General features: G+C 43.4%; 1 protein-coding gene across 14 annotated transcripts in view; it reads left to right on the top strand.

Annotated features, from left to right (window-relative positions):
- ptprsa (protein tyrosine phosphatase receptor type Sa) overlaps positions 1-18,664 on the top strand; it is a 217,612-nt gene that overhangs the window by 160,993 nt on the left and 37,955 nt on the right. For 5 of the 14 annotated variants that reach the window (XM_035647166.2, XM_035647165.2, XM_035647171.2 and 2 more), the window contains 11 exons: positions 2,083-2,403; positions 4,212-4,405; positions 5,623-5,649; positions 6,830-6,947; positions 12,629-13,222; positions 14,269-14,363; positions 14,630-14,880; positions 15,577-15,664; positions 16,342-16,554; positions 16,813-16,976; positions 18,457-18,468. In XM_035647166.2, coding sequence (XP_035503059.1) covers positions 2,083-2,403; positions 4,212-4,405; positions 5,623-5,649; positions 6,830-6,947; positions 12,629-13,222; positions 14,269-14,363; positions 14,630-14,880; positions 15,577-15,664; positions 16,342-16,554; positions 16,813-16,976; positions 18,457-18,468 — 2,077 coding nt within the window. The remainder of the gene's footprint in view (positions 1-2,082; positions 2,404-4,211; positions 4,406-5,622; positions 5,650-6,829; positions 6,948-12,628; positions 13,223-14,268; positions 14,364-14,629; positions 14,881-15,576; positions 15,665-16,341; positions 16,555-16,812; positions 16,977-18,456; positions 18,469-18,664) is intronic. The other 9 variants (XM_035647170.2, XM_047336678.1, XM_035647174.2 and 6 more) reach the window with 4 other exon arrangements.

Genomic DNA, 18,664 nt, shown 5'->3' on the forward strand with positions numbered 1-18,664 from the left:
CTGTGGCTGAGGTCCTGTCCTATTTGTTGTGTGCTGGAACATTCTTTCTTTACCGGTAGGAGGTCGCTCTGATAGTCAAAACTCCTGTATATTTTCTTATGAAGTGTGCTCTGCCCAAAGTGAGACTGCCGTCAGGACACTGCAATTAAACTTTTATGGATTCAGAAAAGTACAAGCTTTCCATCTCACTTCCTCTCTTGTTGCGTCGTGGTATTCTCAAAATGGCAGTAGGTTTTAGTAAGACACACAGGCACCGGGGCTATGAAATGGGATTTATCTGAACAAATTGTGAACAAGGAAGGTTGTTTGTGTACATGGCCAAGTGCATACGAATAGGATATGTAAGTAGAGAGTCCCACCCCTCTGTAGCTTCCCCTCTCACAATCTTGTGGACCCTCTGGCCCAAAGATACATGAGCAGTAAACAGCCCTGGCTACAGCACAGAGCCAACTCTCTCCCTCCCAGTGACCCCACAAGGGGCCCAAAACTAACTCTCAATTAATCAGAATCATTGAAGATGTTATCTACTGATTAGAAATGGGATTTCCAAAAATGTTTGGCAATGCTTTCTGGGGGGAGGAGTGTTGCAACTCACTGACTATAGAGTAAGCACACTCTGTAGTCAGGTGCTGGTGGTAAGAAAGTCTGAAGTATTTAATATTTGTGGGAGTCAGGTACGTATGATGCAGACAATGCTTGTGATTTTATTTTTGTTTCGTTGTTGTGTTTTTTGTTTGTTTTTTTTTGGTTTGAGGTTACGTGTTCTTATTTTCTGTTTTCTCATGAGTTGTCATTTTTTTTCTTCCTTCGAGTCACCTGGGTTACAGAGAAATTCATTTCCCAGTACCCTCCTTCTTCACGTGATTTTTTTTTTTCAAACTTTGTTTTGGAATGAGAACATGCTGCCATTTTTTTTCCATGGGTTTCATTTTATTTCCTTTTCTCAGTTGCTGTGTGTGGCATTTTTAAGTAATATTTAATTTTTTTTTATTGATTATTCTTTGCTTTTTACCTTACATCACACATAAATGTAATAATGAGGTGGTTTATAGGGAATCCCTGATTTGGATGGAAATATTTTCATTCATGTCCTTTAGTCCATATAATACCAAACTCAAGGATAAGACGCAGGAGTTCAATTTAGAAAGTTCACAGATGTTTCCGTTTTAATACGTTTTAGAACCACTATGTTAAGAAAAACCTGTATTGCTACAAAAAAAAGCTTAAAAGAACATACTACACTATCTCCCTGCTATATTGTAGTTAGTTAGTTGCTAATTCTAACGTGCTAACATTCTTGTATGAAAATATCAATTCTGTCCATTTAATTGTGCTCATTCAGGGCAAGATGGATGATATTTGATGCCCAAAACACGAACAACAATGAAAAGTATAGGTAGTACATTAATTGTCACATAGACAGCTCACTGCCTTAGCAGTAGCTGTAATTGCAGAGACCCTGAAGTCGAAAGTAGGGGTTTAGTGTACATGACTGCCATGTTTACCTGATTGCTATATATTGGTTAAGGACTAAAACATCAGCTCAGCACCTGATGATAAATTGTATAATGGGATATATTCATCCCTGTTCATCTGGTACTGCATCAGGAAACTAGTGAATTAAGGCTGAATTAAAGTTAGGCTGAGTAATAGTAAAATTTCGCAGTAATACGTAACACTGTGGAGATTTTTTTTATTGCCCTTACTGCCTCAAAAAACCAACCAATACCAAATACTATATGTCAGCATGTCCCCGGGTGTCCTACAGGGGTAGCCACCTTGATTCATTATTACATAAGGTTATGCCATTGTCCGTTTATGCCTCTTTTGTTGACATTTGCTTGATGATTTGATTTTCATTTCAAACATATTTGCCTCCGTCTTTGTTTTGCAATTTTCTTTTTGAATTATTCTTATTGCTTTTATTTGAGTTTTGAATTTTCCTTTTATCATTTTCTTTATCTCTCCCATCTTTTTATTTTTTTGTTTTTCAACCCTCCCTTTCCCCCTTTCCCAACCTCCTCATCCTCAAACCCCCATCCCCTCCCCCCCCGCCCTTTCCTGTCCTTTCCACCTCACCAGAACCCTCAGCCCCCCCTCAAGAGATTAAGTGCAGCAGCACCAGCTCCACCACCCTGCTGGTAAGTTGGCACCCCCCGCCTTTGACGAGTCAGAACGGTGTCCTGGCAGGGTATAGGGTGCGCTACCAGGTGGTGGGCCCGCCAGAAAGCGGCGGTGACGATGGGGAGACCCCGGAGGAGCCGACGGTGCCTGCCACCGAAGAGCAGGTGCTGCTGCAGCGCTTGGAGAAGTGGACCCAGTACCACATCACTGTGTCTGCCTTCACCGTGATCGGACCGGGCCCTGAGAGCGAGCCCCTGACCTGCCGGACAGACGAAGATGGTACATTAATCTCAAATGTGTAGAAGCTGAAGTCGTTGCATGTTATATTATATTATATATTACATATGCATTCATTTGAAGTATTGTCCAATTTGACAATACCCAGTACCCAGAACTGGTCAGAATACTTTTCTAAATACACTAAATTGTTTCCTCGTTGCAACTCTTCAGAGACACACCAACATCTTTGAACATGAGTAACAGGACCACACATAGCTGGGTAAACCATCTGAAAGTCAAACACTTAAAATGCATAACACACTTGGGAAATCAAATGTGTCGCTGTTAAAAAAAATAACTAACCAAATGTAATTCATAATAGCTACCACATCCGATATCCTGGCTCTATCTGTTTGCTTTTAACAGTATCCCATTGCTCAGCAGAGAGCCATAAGCATTTATGAGTGCTCTACACTGCAAGGGCATGTCCGTCTGCATTTACTGTGGAAACAGTATGTTGGGGGGTTAAAAAAAGCAGGCGTATACGAAAGTAAATCACAAATCCTGTGACGGGAAAATATGGTTCACAAAAGCGAGTTAATATCATCCTCCCAGTTCTGATTTAACCACTGTTGTGATGCTCTCAGGGCTGACCTACTCTGAGATACAGAGACTGGTAATGGGTGTTAGCCAAGAGAAAATAGGCTCAGTTGACATTCCCTACACTCATAAATAGATTTTTGCCTCTATCCTGCTGGCCATTTCTCTAAATGTGCGACGGCTGTGTGCAAAGTGTGGTGCAAAGAAAACGAAAAGACAGACAAGCCGAGAAGCTTGCAAAAACATCTCACCCTCAAAAGAAGAAAAAATTATATCAAAACATCACACATCTGAGTTGGATACAGCAGACGAAGGAGCAAAGCAGTTGAAAAGTAAAGTACATGAACTGACGAGTAAAGATGTAAGAATGCCACAGAACCTCTGAATCATTGATGGATGGCTGACATTGCCTTCTATTCTCCTCGATCCATTTTTTAGCATTTGCTGACACTGATGTACAATGAGCGCATCAGTAGAGTCCAGCTCCAATTCGTACCATGCCTGTATTATTTTTTTTAAACACTAGTATTAACGTTTGCAGAGGTGAAAGCCACAGCGCACTGACAACAGCTATGGCACGTGATCTGGTGTCATTACGTTAATAGCGTGTGACTGCGAAGTGACAGGTAGAGAAACAGGAGCCAGGGCTTAAAGGTAGAAACGATTTTGGTTGTAAACAACATTGGTGAATGATCCCGGGCGGCAATGGGGTGGTGATTTAGGGAGGAAGAGTGAGACTTGGAAGTGTTTGTGTGGGAGCAAGTGGGGGCCGATTGAGTGGAAGGGCACATCATCCAAAGGCCATGGAAGGCTTCCATAAAGGGCTTGTCATCATAACTGAGAGACAAGGCTTCCAATTGATGGCAGACAGACACAGGAGACACATATTGAAAAGGTGGAGGGGACAGAGGGAAGCGGTGGTATCGTGGGAAGGCTGACTCTGGGTTCCATCCATCCATCATCTATGGAGGGCTGGAGCCAATCCCAGCTGACATTGGGGCGAGGGCCAACATACAGAATGTGAGAGACAAACAGCCATTGACCCTCACATTCACACCTAAGGTCGACTTTAGAGTCTCCAATTAACCTAACCCCAAATATGCATGTCTTTGGACTGTGGGAGGAAGCCGGAGGACCTGGAGAGAACCCACGCATACACGGGGAGAACATGCAAATAGCAATTAAAGTAAAGTAGTGGATCAAAGATTTTCAGCGATTCATATGACGTAATGATTCTTGTGTTTGACCTGTTGTCCCCTCACCCACAGTTCCGGGGGCTCCTCCAAGGCGGGTGGAGGTGGAGGTCCTCAACTCCACAGCACTAAAGGTGATGTGGCGCTCCATGACGCCTGGCAAGCAGCACGGTCAGATCCGTGGCTACCAGGTTCACTATGTACGTGTGGAAAATGGCGAGTCAAGGGGCCTGCCCCTCATCAAGGACGTCATGCTGGCTGATGCCCAGGTATGACCATCTCACAGCCTCACGTGCTCATTCCATCCCTCAATGCAGTTTTTTTGCAAATTGCAAATATGCTCACGTCTCCCTTTGAGTCTATTTTTCACCTATAGCCAGAATAAAACAACAACGTTAAACTGAGGTGATTATTTTTATCTGACGTGGACTGTAAATTGTGTTCTTCATCCTCACCTTATTTTGTGGCTGTGCAAATATTAAAGTAAGAGAAGCAAATAGAGCGCGCGTTTCCTTTCATATTGCTGTAATTTATTTTCCCTCAGCCCACAACAAGAACTGTGGTCAAACCTTCACTCATCTTGTCCTCCCTTTTCTGCCTCTGTGGCTTTCATTAGGAATGGGTAGACCCCTGCTTTATGGGAACATCTACCATGAAATTTCTGATTGTGTGCTTGCATCAAATGCAAATACTCAAAGGAAATGCTGATTATAGTCTTCTGTGCCCAGGGCTCGTAAAAAAACACAATTGGCATGAAAACATTTCACTGACAGTTGGAATTGTTATTGAGCCGTCTATAATGGCCTTCTTTTTTTCCCTCTTTTTTACAAAAATTACAAAACTGAAGACACAGTGTTGGAGAAATTCTGCCAAAGCGGCACTGTTGTGCACAGTAGCGATCATTATATTGTAGCCTTGAAGCAATAGGGTAAATAACACAGAAAGGAATAGTTGTATGCAATAGTTGTATCTTAATCTATTGTTTGCAGGTAAATAAAGGAGCCATTCAAGCCAAATGCCACCAGCATCACATTACATTGTTGGCGTTTAGCTGAACCACAACTCCTAGAGTAGAATGAGTTTTAACTCAACTTATTGATCTTAGTTACTAGATTAGAAGATCCAATCCATCATGAGACCCTTAAACACTACATCTGAATATCCACAACTGGCCATTGCCGTTAATGATTTGACACTGAGGTAGCTGCTCATCAGTACCTGCACTGTAACAGTTATCTTCACATCTATACAGCTATCAGGCTTGTTTCAGCTGCTCCTCGTAACTTCAGCTTCAAACAGCTCCTCTCTCTCCTGAACTCACAAAACCAGTGACCTATTTCTGATACCAACCCTCTGCTCCCAAACCTCTGATGCCTGCCTCCCTCTCCCTCACAATACAATTTCTTCCCTTTCTTTTTTCTCTCTCTTTCTTAAAAAAAATGCTTTCTCTCCTGCACTCTCCTCTCTTTGGCGGGGGGGGGGTTAGTGGGAAACGGACGATACAGCTGAATATGTGAGTACGAAGTTTCGCCTGAGTGCTATGTTTAGCTGAGAGGGTGTAAACAGCGGGTATTGCATCAACCTGGTTGCGTTCACAGTTTACACAGCCCCTCCAGTATTTGAGAGCAGAGTGGCTCAGGGGTTTCACCTCGGCTGGCTGGCCAGCCAACCTCTATATACTATCTGTATATGCCACTGACGGGAGAAAAAAAAAAGATGCTTCATCCAGCTTTTACAAAATGGCGGCTGATGCAATATCCACTGCCCCTCTGTGCCTGGAATGCTAATTCTTCTTGTGTCGTGCTGTGTGTTTTTTGATCCAATGTTTTTTGTCTTGTGATCTGGTGGTGTGTTTAGTTTTGTTAGATTTTTTTTTTATATATATATACGTGTGTGATTTTTAAACCATATTATTTAATATTCTATGTGGTGCCTTGGAATTTGTGTTGTGCCGTGAATTCACACACTTCTTTTGAAAATCTTTTGTTGAAAATACTACCTCCAAGTATGATCCTTTACATTTACTGTAAAGTCTTCATTATATCTCTGATGATCATTTACTGCAGATTATTTTATTTTTTTTGCAAAGATTTTTCCCTAATTTTCAACCCAGATTTCAAACTTCAGTCCATCTACATTACATGAATACTATTGCAAGTGCAAGACAGTACTTATACCTCATTTACCTTTATTGACCTCTCCTATCACTCAGCCAACCAGCCTGTTAAAAACCTCATTCTGCATTCGTTCAAACATGCTCCTTTGAAAGATTCATTAGAATTGATCGGAAGCCTCTCTTTGAAGAGGACTCAAGGAAACGTAATGGCAGAGGTTAAAAAACTTCCAGCAAATAGCCGTGATGTTTTCCGCATACATTTATCACAAAGTTAAGTTGTTGATTGGAATAATGCTAAAGGAATAAGTCAGGCAGGGGCTTCCCATTTACATTTATATTGTCCCTCCTCCACCTAGGCAACTCGAAGGATCTACCTTATGTAATGGTCTCCCATTACACAGGGGGAAATATTACATTTAATGCATGCCACGTAAAAAATTAACAAAGGGAGACGTTTTCACTCAGATTAACATTCTGTAAAAGGCAGCGCCAGCTGCATCAAGCGGGGTCAAATCCTCAATAATTCCAGACACATTTTGACATTTTCCTGTCTCCGTCTCCTCCCACTGTCCCGCAGGAAATGGTCATTGGAGGACTCAAGCCAGACACCACTTACTCCATCACGGTGGCAGCATACACCACCAAAGGTGATGGAGCCCGGAGCAAACCCAAACTGGTGGTGACAAAAGGGGCAGGTCAGTAATAAAAGAGCAAATACTTTATTTGTTGCTTTGGTTGCACACCTTTTCTTCATGCAGAAATAAAGGCAGCGTGTACATTTCCAGCCTGTGGCTGGAGCGTACCTTGCTCGGAGGCTCCTCATCATTCCACTGCCAAAGGGGCTTGAGTGAGTTCCGTCACTCTCCATCCTCCTGTCGCGGCCAGCTCACTGATATGCCAGTCTAGCGCACTCGGTCTGTCCCTCACACCGAAAGCCTCTTCCTTTTTTATTATTGAAGTGTAAAGACATGGTTTGTGCCATGGGGCCGTAATAAATATAGAAGGGGTGAGAGGTGGGGAGACGACGAGCATCAGCATCCTTTCTCTGAGGTGAAGCGGTTGTCCTTGTTCTGAGGGATGTCAAGGGGGGCCTTGTGAATCGCAGGGTTCCCACTGGTTATGGGATTTCTGAAATGCCATGGAATTTTTTCAGGCAGTGAACAAAAGGGATTTCTTGTATGCTTTCTGAGGACTTCATAAAATGTTATAGAGTTTTAAAATGTGCTTAATTTTCAGAAAGCAGCCCAAGTCTTTTGAATAATATGTCTCTCCCCAGAGAAACCTTAACTGTACTGGGCTGGTATTTCTCAGCTATAAAAGGACTAAAAAAATCGATCTAATTATACATTAGTTTCACAGGAGGAGCATATGATCACAAAGATCGGCCTCATATTAGAGACTCATCTTGGTGTATCAGTCAACAAGCCCTATTTACCACTCACTTATTTTAAATTATTCTTATAATCTGCAAGCTGACGTCCTAAAATGTAGATTTAAATCTGAGCTTGAAGAGTTTACCTAACATATTTGATGTGGTTGTCCCATTTCCAGATACTATACTATGCTGTTATGGACACATACAAATAAATAAATAAATATATATATATATATATATATATATATATATATATATATATATATATATATATATATATATATATATATATATATATATATCTCCTAATCCTTTGACACAGTATGCAATGAAATACATTTTTATAAAATGGATCTCAACATATACCAACATTTTAACCAAGATAAACACATGTATTACATGTTGACATCCATGTTCTTCACCATACAAACTGAAATGTCCTCCACAAAAAACACTCTTTCAAACACTTGTGATGAAATATTCAACCACATGATCACATGCTCATACAAAACACACATATCTTATGCAACAGTTATTTCTTTTTATAGACAAACAGTTAAAGAGAGCAACTGCCTTCAGAAACTTGAAGAAACATGAAACAACAACAAGCATGAAACGTGACGTCATTGTCTTGTTCTTTTAACGAAACATGAAAATACAGAGCATCATAACAAAAGGAGTCTGTCTTTGCGCCCTTGAAAAGTCAATTCACATCAATAGCCATGTCTTTTCATTTCCCAGACATCCCAACAAGCCTCTCTGGTAGTTTGGCGTATCAGAAAGGATTCGCAAGATTTTTTTCTTTAGAATATAAAAAATAAGTCAAACTGCACAACTATTTGTAAGTCAGAGAAAAACAACATTTATTCCGTGGCAGATCTTTGTTTACTGAAGGAACCGGGGTTTGAAACATTTCTTTTCATGATTCCTACTTTCCAAACTCTTCCTTTGAGGAACAAACATGGCCAATGAGAGGGAACGTATTTGAGAGGGCCTGAAGGAAACTTTATTGACGAAAGAGGCAAATGTTTGTGTCTAAAACTGTTATTCTGCCATCACATCTGCCCATTGAGAAGTTTTTCACAAGGCTAGAAGTAGCAGCAATCAATGACCATCCTTTTTTATCTTTCTCTTTTTCTTGGTCAGGTTCAGGTGGAAAATATTTATTTTTTTCAGAAAGTTTTCTTGTGATAAAACTAACCCATCAACAAAATTAAAATAAAACATGTAACAACCCTGTCCAATAGGCTACCACCACTTGTGGCTGAAGAACGTTTGAGCCTGCGGTTCAAGGTTTCCCCTGAAGGAAGGCTGGTGTGTTTGTAGATCATATAAGACTTACTATCTTACAGGAGAGCAGTAAATACATAAAATAAACGCTCAGAAGTAAAAACAACACACCAGAGAAGTGGCCACGGTCTGTTTAAGTTAAGGAAATTCAAAGCTACATTCTGCACATTCAAACCCAGTGTCGGTGGCCACAGATGGCAGCAAAAGTTATTTCAACCCTGTTGGCTTTTAAAAGAAAACTCAAACAGAAAATCATGAAAGGCAATGGTGATAATATTGATCGTGAGAATTGAAGAAGTTGCACGGCGAATCATTTTGTCCCGTCTGGTAATGATGCAAGGCTTACAACGGAGAGGCACTTAAGACAATAGTCGGGTACCTCTCCCGCGTAATATCTTTTTCAGTTTACAAACTCCCATCACCCCCACCTCACGGCACTTCACATGGGATTTCTGCATCCTGTGAAAGGATGATGAGTGATATCATGCGCGTACGCTTGAAACGGCACTGGTACTTATTTCAATGCCGACTGCAGACAGCTGACTTGAAACATCCGCCCCAATTCCCTCACTGCATCTTTAGCAACTTCCTGATCATTATTTTGATCCAGCAAGAAGACATCAACGTAATGGCCCCTCTCTCTTTCTCGTCTCTCTCGCTTCCTCAATAGCTCTTGCCTTTCCGATGGGACGTGTGAAATTTGTTTGTTAGATCTGACTCCACGAGAATTCCAACCCTACCAATTGCTGTCCTCCGTTAACCCCTGCAACATAGACTCCCTCGGTGAGCAAACTAAATTAAAATCAGAGAGAAAAGAAGATGTGAGTGTGTGAGTCCTTAGATCTGTTAAGTCTTCATAGGCAAACTACAACCAAAGGTTAAGTAGTGCGAGTTCTTTTTGTTTTGTCGACACATTTCAAAGCGGAGAGCCTTATATCCAGGTGAAAAGAAAAGATTTAAAAGTGCTCACATATGCACTTTGTCTCTTGCAGACAAGACAGGGGTAGGATGTTTATTTGTATGCATGTTGGGGTGTGTGTGTGTGTGTGTGTGTGTGTGTGTGTGTGTGTGTGTGTGTGTGTGTGTGTGTGCACGTGTGTGGCATGCACGAGAGAGGGAGGAAATGAGAAGGTGTCTTGATTGCCCCTTTCTCAATCAGGTTGAGTGTCAACAGAGGTGCTGTTAATTCTGTGCCCTGATGGGAAGCGTGCTGGGAGGCCCACGAGGAGGGATTGAACCGGGATCGACCCTGAAATGGACGTAGACAGAGAAAGAGAGAGAGAGAGAGAGAGAGAGAGAGAGAGAGTTGGGCCGGGGGAGCAGCGCATAAAGGAAGAAGTGGAAAGACAGCGAAAGAATAAAGGAGAGTGTAGGGGGGAGAGAAATGAACCCTGGGAAGAGCAGGAGAGGGACAATCAAGGTGTCCTAAGAACCCCAGAATCACTCACATCAACACGCGCACACACACACACACACACACACACACACACACACACACACACACACACATACACACACACATCTCCCTCCTCATGTCCCTGTTGGGCCCTCTCTGCAGCAGATTGCTCCTTGTCCCCAGTCACCTTCATCATCCCTCATTCAAGCATTTTTCACCCCCTTACTATGTCCCCACACACACACACACACACACACACACACACACACACACGCATGCATACACACCGTGAACCTCGTGCCCCACCACCAACCTGCCGGCTCTCTCTCTCCTCTTCCGACTGTGCATATAACACAGAAATAATAAGACATTGTAACATTCAATAGCCAAGTGTAGCACAAAATACCGAGGAGGGAGACATGCATCACACGACCACAAACACACAGAGGGTCATCACAGTATCATTATCCCTGATTCCATTTCCTTGATTAGCGGGGAACATGACGTCCGAGTGGGTCTTTAAATGACACCGAGCTCCGCTATGGTATGTAACTGAGGAGTATTAGGAGCATTCATCTCACCCAACCCCCCACCCCCAACCCCCACCCCTTTCCATTACCGGCAGAGGCTCAGCCGACTAGCCACCATCTACCGTGCCACCCCCGTCTTCCTCCAGCAAGAGTCATTAGCAAACGGAAATGAATAATACGAGCAGAGGGAGGGAGGGGGATCGCTTTGTGTGTTTCTGGACACTAGGACTTGCATTTTCGAACCGGAATTTATACCTTGTGTAGGAACATGTACACAGACACGCACACATTCGCAATGACACTATTCCGCTGTTGCTTCAGACTAATGTTGGCTTCTCCAAATTACTTTAAGGCCATACTGGGCAGCAAGCCAAACAGCTCTGTGCAGCGATATAGGAGCTGGAGCTGACTGCAAACCAGTACCTCACCGTCGCACACACTCGTCCAGGAGGCCCCATCCACCTACGTACTCTAACATGGAGCAAACTTTGGCCGTACAGTGATGAAGAAGGCAAACGTATCCGTGATTGTGGCTCAAGGTGGTGGGGAAATGTGTACTACACAGTAAACTAACGATTTGCATTGAGCTTGTACAGCGTTTTTAATATATGCTGAGAAAGCTCTCTCTGCCAGGGCCAACTAATTTGACGCCGACCCAGTTTGCCGACCCAGTTGGCAAGATTTTTATCACAAACGTACTGATATTCGTCCGTCTCACCAATGGTCTCACAACCTCACGTAGAGGCATGAAATTGCATTGATTTTGGTGAATGAACTGAAAGTGTTGTATCACCTGCTTCCTAATACTCACTCAGTCTGTTATAAAACATAAAAGTAACACCATTCGCAGCATGGTGTTCTTCATTAGTAACCTCACACACACATATATATATATATATATATTCACCAGTGACCGTCCCAGCAGTGTCTTGTATTTGGACGAAGGAGGGATGCAGATGAGTCAGTCGAGATGAGAATCTATTTACAGCGAGCCGAGACTCAAGTGTGAATCAGCCACAACTCGTTGCTCACAAAGCTTTGTCTATCACACTGATGGGGCCTTAAAGGGAGGGTTGAGACGGGACGTGTGTCACCCATAGGAACAGCAAAACTGGGCCACTCTGAAGAATGGTGTCTAGACCCCCCACAAGAGTAGATCATCCATTTTACAACAAGATTCTGGCAGCTGAAGGAGGCACTTTTGTCTGCTTAACGTTTTAGTAGAGCCTTGCAGTACATGAATGATTTTGTCCGGAGCTTACATTTGTCATGGAATGGTAATGGCTACAGCGATCACGCAAGAATTTAGAGGCTCCTGAAAATATCCATACATCAGCACCTGACTCGTTCTCATACAGTAGAATCCGAAAGGTTGGATGCAGGTATACGTTTTCCATATTAATGTTTCAGCAGTATGTTGACAGCTGCAGGTTTTCAGAAACAACAGCATCAGTGCATCAGCGTGTGATGTTTCATCTAAAGAACATTGACATTTTGTAAATACCGTCAGTGCTATACTTGTGAAACATATAAACTTTGACTTTCACCCGTGTACCACCCGTCGGGTCAGTGGTACAATTAGCATAGTAATACTTAAAATGGAGCCTGACTAATGTGATATCATTGATTGTTTGTAACAGACCATGATATGAAGAGTAAAATTGTCTGTTCAGTTTGTGATCAATATCCGTACGTTCCGTATCAAAGTCTTTTTAAAGATATACACCCTCATATAACCAGACGGCACAAAAAATTAATACATGTTTCATTTCTTTATCTGTACAGTGCCCGGTCCACCCTACATGTCTGTGGCTCAGGACTCGGAGATATCAGCTGTTGTTCGCTGGGACCCTCCAGATCTGACCAATGGCATGGACCTGCAGGGTTTCCGTCTCCAGTTTGGGCGGAAAGATGTCTCCCCTTTGGCCACGCTGGAATTTGCTCCCCAGGAACGACAGTACTCTGTGGGCAACATTCACCGGGGTGCCACTTATCTCTTCAAAATCTCTGCCAAGAGCAGGGGGGGCTTTGGGGAAGAGGCTGTTGTGGAACTTGGTGTGCCTGAGAATTCGCCAGGGGGATATCCTCAAATTAGTGAGGGCTCCCATGTGACATGCTGCTCAGTGCAACTGTCCTGGTCTCCACCAGTGCTGGCGGAGAGGAACGGGGTAATCACAGAGTACACTTTGGCCTACAAAGAAACCGGTGCCAAAGGAGCACCGCGGGAGCTGCGCTTGTCCCCCAACCTGTCCGACTACGTGCTCAACAGCCTCAAACCGAACTCAGCATACGATGTGAAAATACGTGCACACACCAGTGTAGGTCCAGGGCCCTACAGCCCTCCTATCCAGTATCGGACGGTGGCCTCTGATCCAGCAGGTAGGGCTTGCCTGTTTCTTTCCCAGCCCAGTTGACAGGGGGTTGGAAATTGGCTAAAATCAACACTGCAACAACACAAAAAAAGAGAAAAAAAACTGCCCCCACCCCCCTCCTTCAACCACCTCCACTTTTCCTCAAGAAAGAGAAGAAAAAAAATCATATTGAAATTGTTTGCCGTGGGATACTCACTTCACTAACCCAATTAAGGTAAAACCCAAGTCAGTAAGTTATAGTCAGTCATTTTGAGAAAGAGGAGAGCAGCCTAGAATTTCAAGGTAAGTGCTGTGACTGTCAGTCGTCCTTGCAGCCCTCCACCAAGTATACTCACGCAGCCACTGCCATCTCACATCCCCAGTTTTCAAACAAGGTAGGACCTGAGTCAAACCCAGTCACTCCAAGAGTATGTTTGGACTTTTCAGAGATGACAGAAAGCAGATTTTGGTTCTTATTTGATTTTTTCTTTTTTTAGTTTTGGGTTTGTTTTGAAATATTCCTCCCCTCCTAACTCCCCTCCTCTCCCAATTCCTCCCTCCTCCTTCGTCTGTCCCTCAAGGGGACAGCTTGTGGCATGGCATCCCCCAGATGCACTGCTGAGGACTGTTGGCATGCTGTGTTTCGAGTCTGTCTCTATGCTCGCTTGGCAGCTCGTCGGCAGTGCCAACCCAGACTCAGTAGAGGTGTAGAAAATATGGGTCAGTTGTTGATCTGCAAAAGGGTCACGGTCCAAAGACAGCAGTGAGGAGGGTTGGCACTATCCACGATAGCTAGCCAGTGGGCGCACCTCTGTGCTCCATGGGTTTGTTGTCCATGAGTCTTACGTGCTGTATGTCTTAACCAATGGCGTTGCCCTTCTCACAGCCAATCACAGCTCACAGTTTCACTCACTCTCCAACCCAGAGGAACGTTCCAGAGAAACAACAGTTTTGTTTTGTTTTGGGGTATCTTCATTTGATTTTCTTTCCATGGTCTCTCTACATATTCCATACACTGAAAATATCCTTTTTTCCTTTTTTTTTTTGTCTTTCTTTCATTTGTCCACTGAACAGATGTCCCCAAGAATTTCACTGTCAAGTGGGCCACCAAGACCACAGTGGTTCTGGCATGGAAGTTCTCTGAAAGCAAGTCTCCATACAAATGCACGGTGAGTTAATTGTGTTTTGAAATAAAATCCATTCAGCTGATGGATGAGTTACATTTTAATTTAAAAACGTCCCGAAAACCCCACTATGGAATGTAGAGATACATTTGTATATTTCTTTCAGACATTAAGTTGCTACACTGGTGCAATTTTTTTATGCATTTGCATATCTTACTCATTTCCAGCAAACTTACTATAATCACCAAAGTGCACATCCATTCTTATCTACATCCAACTCCTCACCTTATTCATCATTTGTTCATCTCTAGATTGAATACAACCGTCAGAAGATGGATGTTGATGCCAGGCAGATGAGGGTGCTTGTCACCGGACTAAGGCACAACAGCACCTATGAGTTCAGGGTTACCTGCCAAGAAAGCATGGATGGTGGGCCGAGACACCGCGTGGTGGCCAGGACCGCGCCTCTCATCCTGGTCAAGAAACCCAAGCTGGACATCTATGCTGAGCCGGACAACATGCTCACGATGTCCTTCTCTCCGATCGATACGCCGGAGGTCAAGTGAGTATAGCGTTCTGGAAGATGGATCTCCCAAGCTCTCTCCAAATTGTTTTGGACTTTAGGTTTAAGTCTTGAGATCCTCGAGACCTGATGTGATATGGATTGAAAACTGAAGATGTCTGAGATTGTTGAAATGGGAGTTTAGGTTTTGTTTTTAGACAAGTGTAACTCTTGCAAGTGTTGTACTATCACAAAAATGTCCTGTCAATCACACTTGGTCCTGTAAACCAAGACTAATTAGAATGGCACTCAGTAGAGCGCATTCCTCCGCCAAGCCCCAACAGTCCCCTAAAATTGAAAAAATAAGCCATACCAAATTGCACACACTCATATATATGCCAGTCCTCTATATATACCAGATTATTTCTATCAAGATACATGCTTTATTCTCTGAGAAACTGCTGATAATGTAAAAAAAAAAAAATGCTTAAGGAAAGGAAAGTGATTAAAATAAAATCCTGGATCTTCCCCTTTGTCCGGACCAAAAATGTAATGGGTTCTTTCTTGACCCATGTCCCATCATTCATGGAAGTTTCATGGAAATCCATTAAGTAGTTTTTGCATAATGCTTCTGACAAATAAACAAACAAACCAACAAAGAAACAAATGGACAGGGGTGAAAACATAACCTCCTTGGCGGGTGTAATTAAAATCATTTGGCATATTTTGTGATTTATTTTTCTGCTGTATTTCCAGGAACTTCTATGTGGTCGTGGTACCACTCAAGAGGACCTCTGGAACTGTTAAGAACCTGAAGAACCCCGATGAGATGGACATGGAAGAGGTAGGATCTTCGAACAGTGAACAGGCACCTTCAAAACCTCAGCGCCACTTGAGATTGTCCTCTTTTTTTCTTGGCTGGCAAAAACTATGGGTTCTCAAGGAGGGATTCCAGAGACACATGTTTGTGCTGCCAGCAGTTGCATGTGCTAGGCAAATTGATGTATACACGCATGTTCACAACGGTGTCGTAAGTACATCTCAGCTATGCTAATTTGATCCCCCCCAAGGATGCAGGAGAGAGAATTACACAGTCCTCTCCCACTCTTCCCATAGCTCAGGGTCACCTTGAGCACCACATCAACAGCAACCGTCCCTATTGGATTTGGGATTACACGCATTCTCTCTGCTTAGTGCCCACTTCTGTCTGCAGTCTCAAATGAGTGAGAGGGGTTGGGTGTTTGGGGCCTGGTTACATGGAATCTATGCCAGACAGTTAGTAGATTTTTGAATCTCATTCAATCACACGCAAAAGTTTGATATCTCTGATTTCAGTCATTATAGTGCAAGTGTTCAAATCCTTGAACAGAGCCCTTTAATCTTGCCAAAATACCAATTTTTGTCATTGGGAGTTGGGGTGCTCCAATCTCTTTAGCTTTTAGTCCTTGTGAAATTACCAATAATTTAATCTGGGGAAAGCAGATACTAAAAGCAAAACAAATGCCCTCCTGCGTCAATCAGCTGCTGCGGGAGGTGACCCCGAAGCGTCGCACGCGCCGCCAGCTGGCGCAGCTGGACCAGAGGATGCCCTACATTACAGCCTGCTTCAGGCAGCTGCCCTCCAGCTTCACGGTGGGATCGGACCACCGCCACAGCAGCTGTGAGAACAAGCCTCTTGAACCAGACCAGGAGTACGTCTTCTTCCTGCTGGCTGAACTCAACGCCACCGCTGGGGTGAGTCGTTAGCTCAGCACAGTCCCGTTAACTTTTTGCTTTTGGATCAGTTTCTTTTTGCCATCGTGGATTTGATAATTCAGATCTGTCAATTTGATTCAACTCTACTTAAACCAATTCACTCAGTATTTGCATTTCTTGTTCAGTTTGTGGTGGTTAGTGTGGGGTACTCTCACTAAACGTCATTCATTTGGTGCACATACTGTACGATTCTCCATCCTGAACTGAGTTTCACTTGTGCCTGATTTTTCTCCTCAGAAAATGTTTGCTACCAGCCCTTATACCGACACAGTGATGACCCCTAAGATGGTGGTGGACCCTCTGCCAGTGGAGACTGGCGATGGACTCATATGGGTGGTGGGCCCAGTGTTGGCTGTGGTCTTCATCATCTGCATCGTCATCGCCATTCTCCTTTATAAAAAGTGAGTTGGCTTGGTGATTGTAGTTTTTCCTGGTGAATGCAGTTGGGCTTACATATAGACACTGCAAAAATTGCTCAACCTCAAATGATGAATGAAAATAATTCTCATGGTTGGTATTCAAGTACTTAGCGGCCAGTTAAAATGATTTATACTGGGAAGATACTTAAAAAATCCAATCTTTCCCCCTTAACAGGGAAGAAAATCAAGCAACTCAGCCACACAAAATGACGATTTTGTTTGTCATTTGATGTTGAACCAGTTGTTTGCAGTGTAACTTGGGGAATTGGGCTATCGGGAACTCATCGCATGTCAGGGAGCATGTTGAAAGAGGAGATTAATTTGTATTCATAGCAGCATGATATTCAAAGGCCCAACAACATTGTTGCATGTAACTATGAAAGAGCGTTTCCTGTGTAAAAGATGGTCGTGGGAAGTGAGGGGGCTGGAGAAAAGAAGAGAGGAGGAGATTCCTTGAGATGGTGCACAATAACTTGGATTAACAAACAATCAAAAGATGTTGCAGATATGTATTACAAAAATATCTAATAATTCTAAAAAATTACTCATAACAACCATTATTAGTTTAAAATGTGTGCTCTTAATAATGTTGATGGGGTGTGTTACCATAATTTCTAGTGGTGGACATCAGACTCACAGGAGGCAGCTGTCTTCCTGTTACAAGCCTAAATGAATTTACTATCCCTCAGTGTCCTGGGACATTGAAACACACACTTTAGTCAATACCCCTCCCCATTGTTTTGCAGTTAGTTGTAGTTTTCAGCCTCAGTGACTGCAGGTCCCTACTGAGCACTGGTGTAAGAGGTTTCCCCACATTTCAGGGAATATCCCTGCGTTATCTGAGCCGGGGGGCAGGGCCGGTGTGAGCAGCACAAGTGCAGCGTGCTACTGTCAGATGATCCCTGACTGTCTGACCTTGCCTTACCTCCGTCCTGGTGGTTAGGGAGAGTAACATCTCTCCTTGGATCTCTCTTTTTTCTCTCTTCTCTTTCTCTCCACCTCACTCTCCCGTCTCCCCCTCCATCTCACCCTGGTGTGAGTAGTGTTTCCTGGGTCTGCCCTTGGCCCTGACCATTCCCCCTTCCCCATCTGTATCTGCCATTTGTGCACACAAATAATCACTCTCTCTCTCATACACACACACACACACACACACACACACACACACACATACACGGACACACACACACACGGACACAGGCTCACAAATGCGTTTACATTTCATTGAATACGCACTTGTTCTCCACACACTGATACATTTGCACACGTGCACTCGTCCCCTCCAAATGCTGATGAGCCTTATCTGGCGTTTTTGCGAGCCCAGCAGCGGCCCCTGTGAATTTATGCTGCTCTCTATTGATTTATCTCTCTTCTTGCCTCCCCCTCTCCTTCTCTCCTTGTGTGTTGTGTTTTCACCATCTTTATATATTTATTTGACTCCTATTGCTTTCTCTGGGAACAGCAAACCTGACAGGTAAGGCTTAGTCGTACTCTATTGCATTTTTCAGGGGTAAACAAAATAGCCTGCCACAGCAAAAGTGATGCCTTTAATTAGTGAGGGTGAAGGAGAGTTTTGCGTACTTGACGCACGTCCTCAGCTCTCCGATGCTTGATGCTCGGCTTCACTCGAGCGTTCTCAACCCCAGCATAGTTACCTGTCACCTGTTGAG

Source organism: Scophthalmus maximus, chromosome 13, assembly GCF_022379125.1.
Source record: "Scophthalmus maximus strain ysfricsl-2021 chromosome 13, ASM2237912v1, whole genome shotgun sequence".
Taxonomy (NCBI): Eukaryota; Metazoa; Chordata; class Actinopteri; order Pleuronectiformes; family Scophthalmidae; genus Scophthalmus; species Scophthalmus maximus.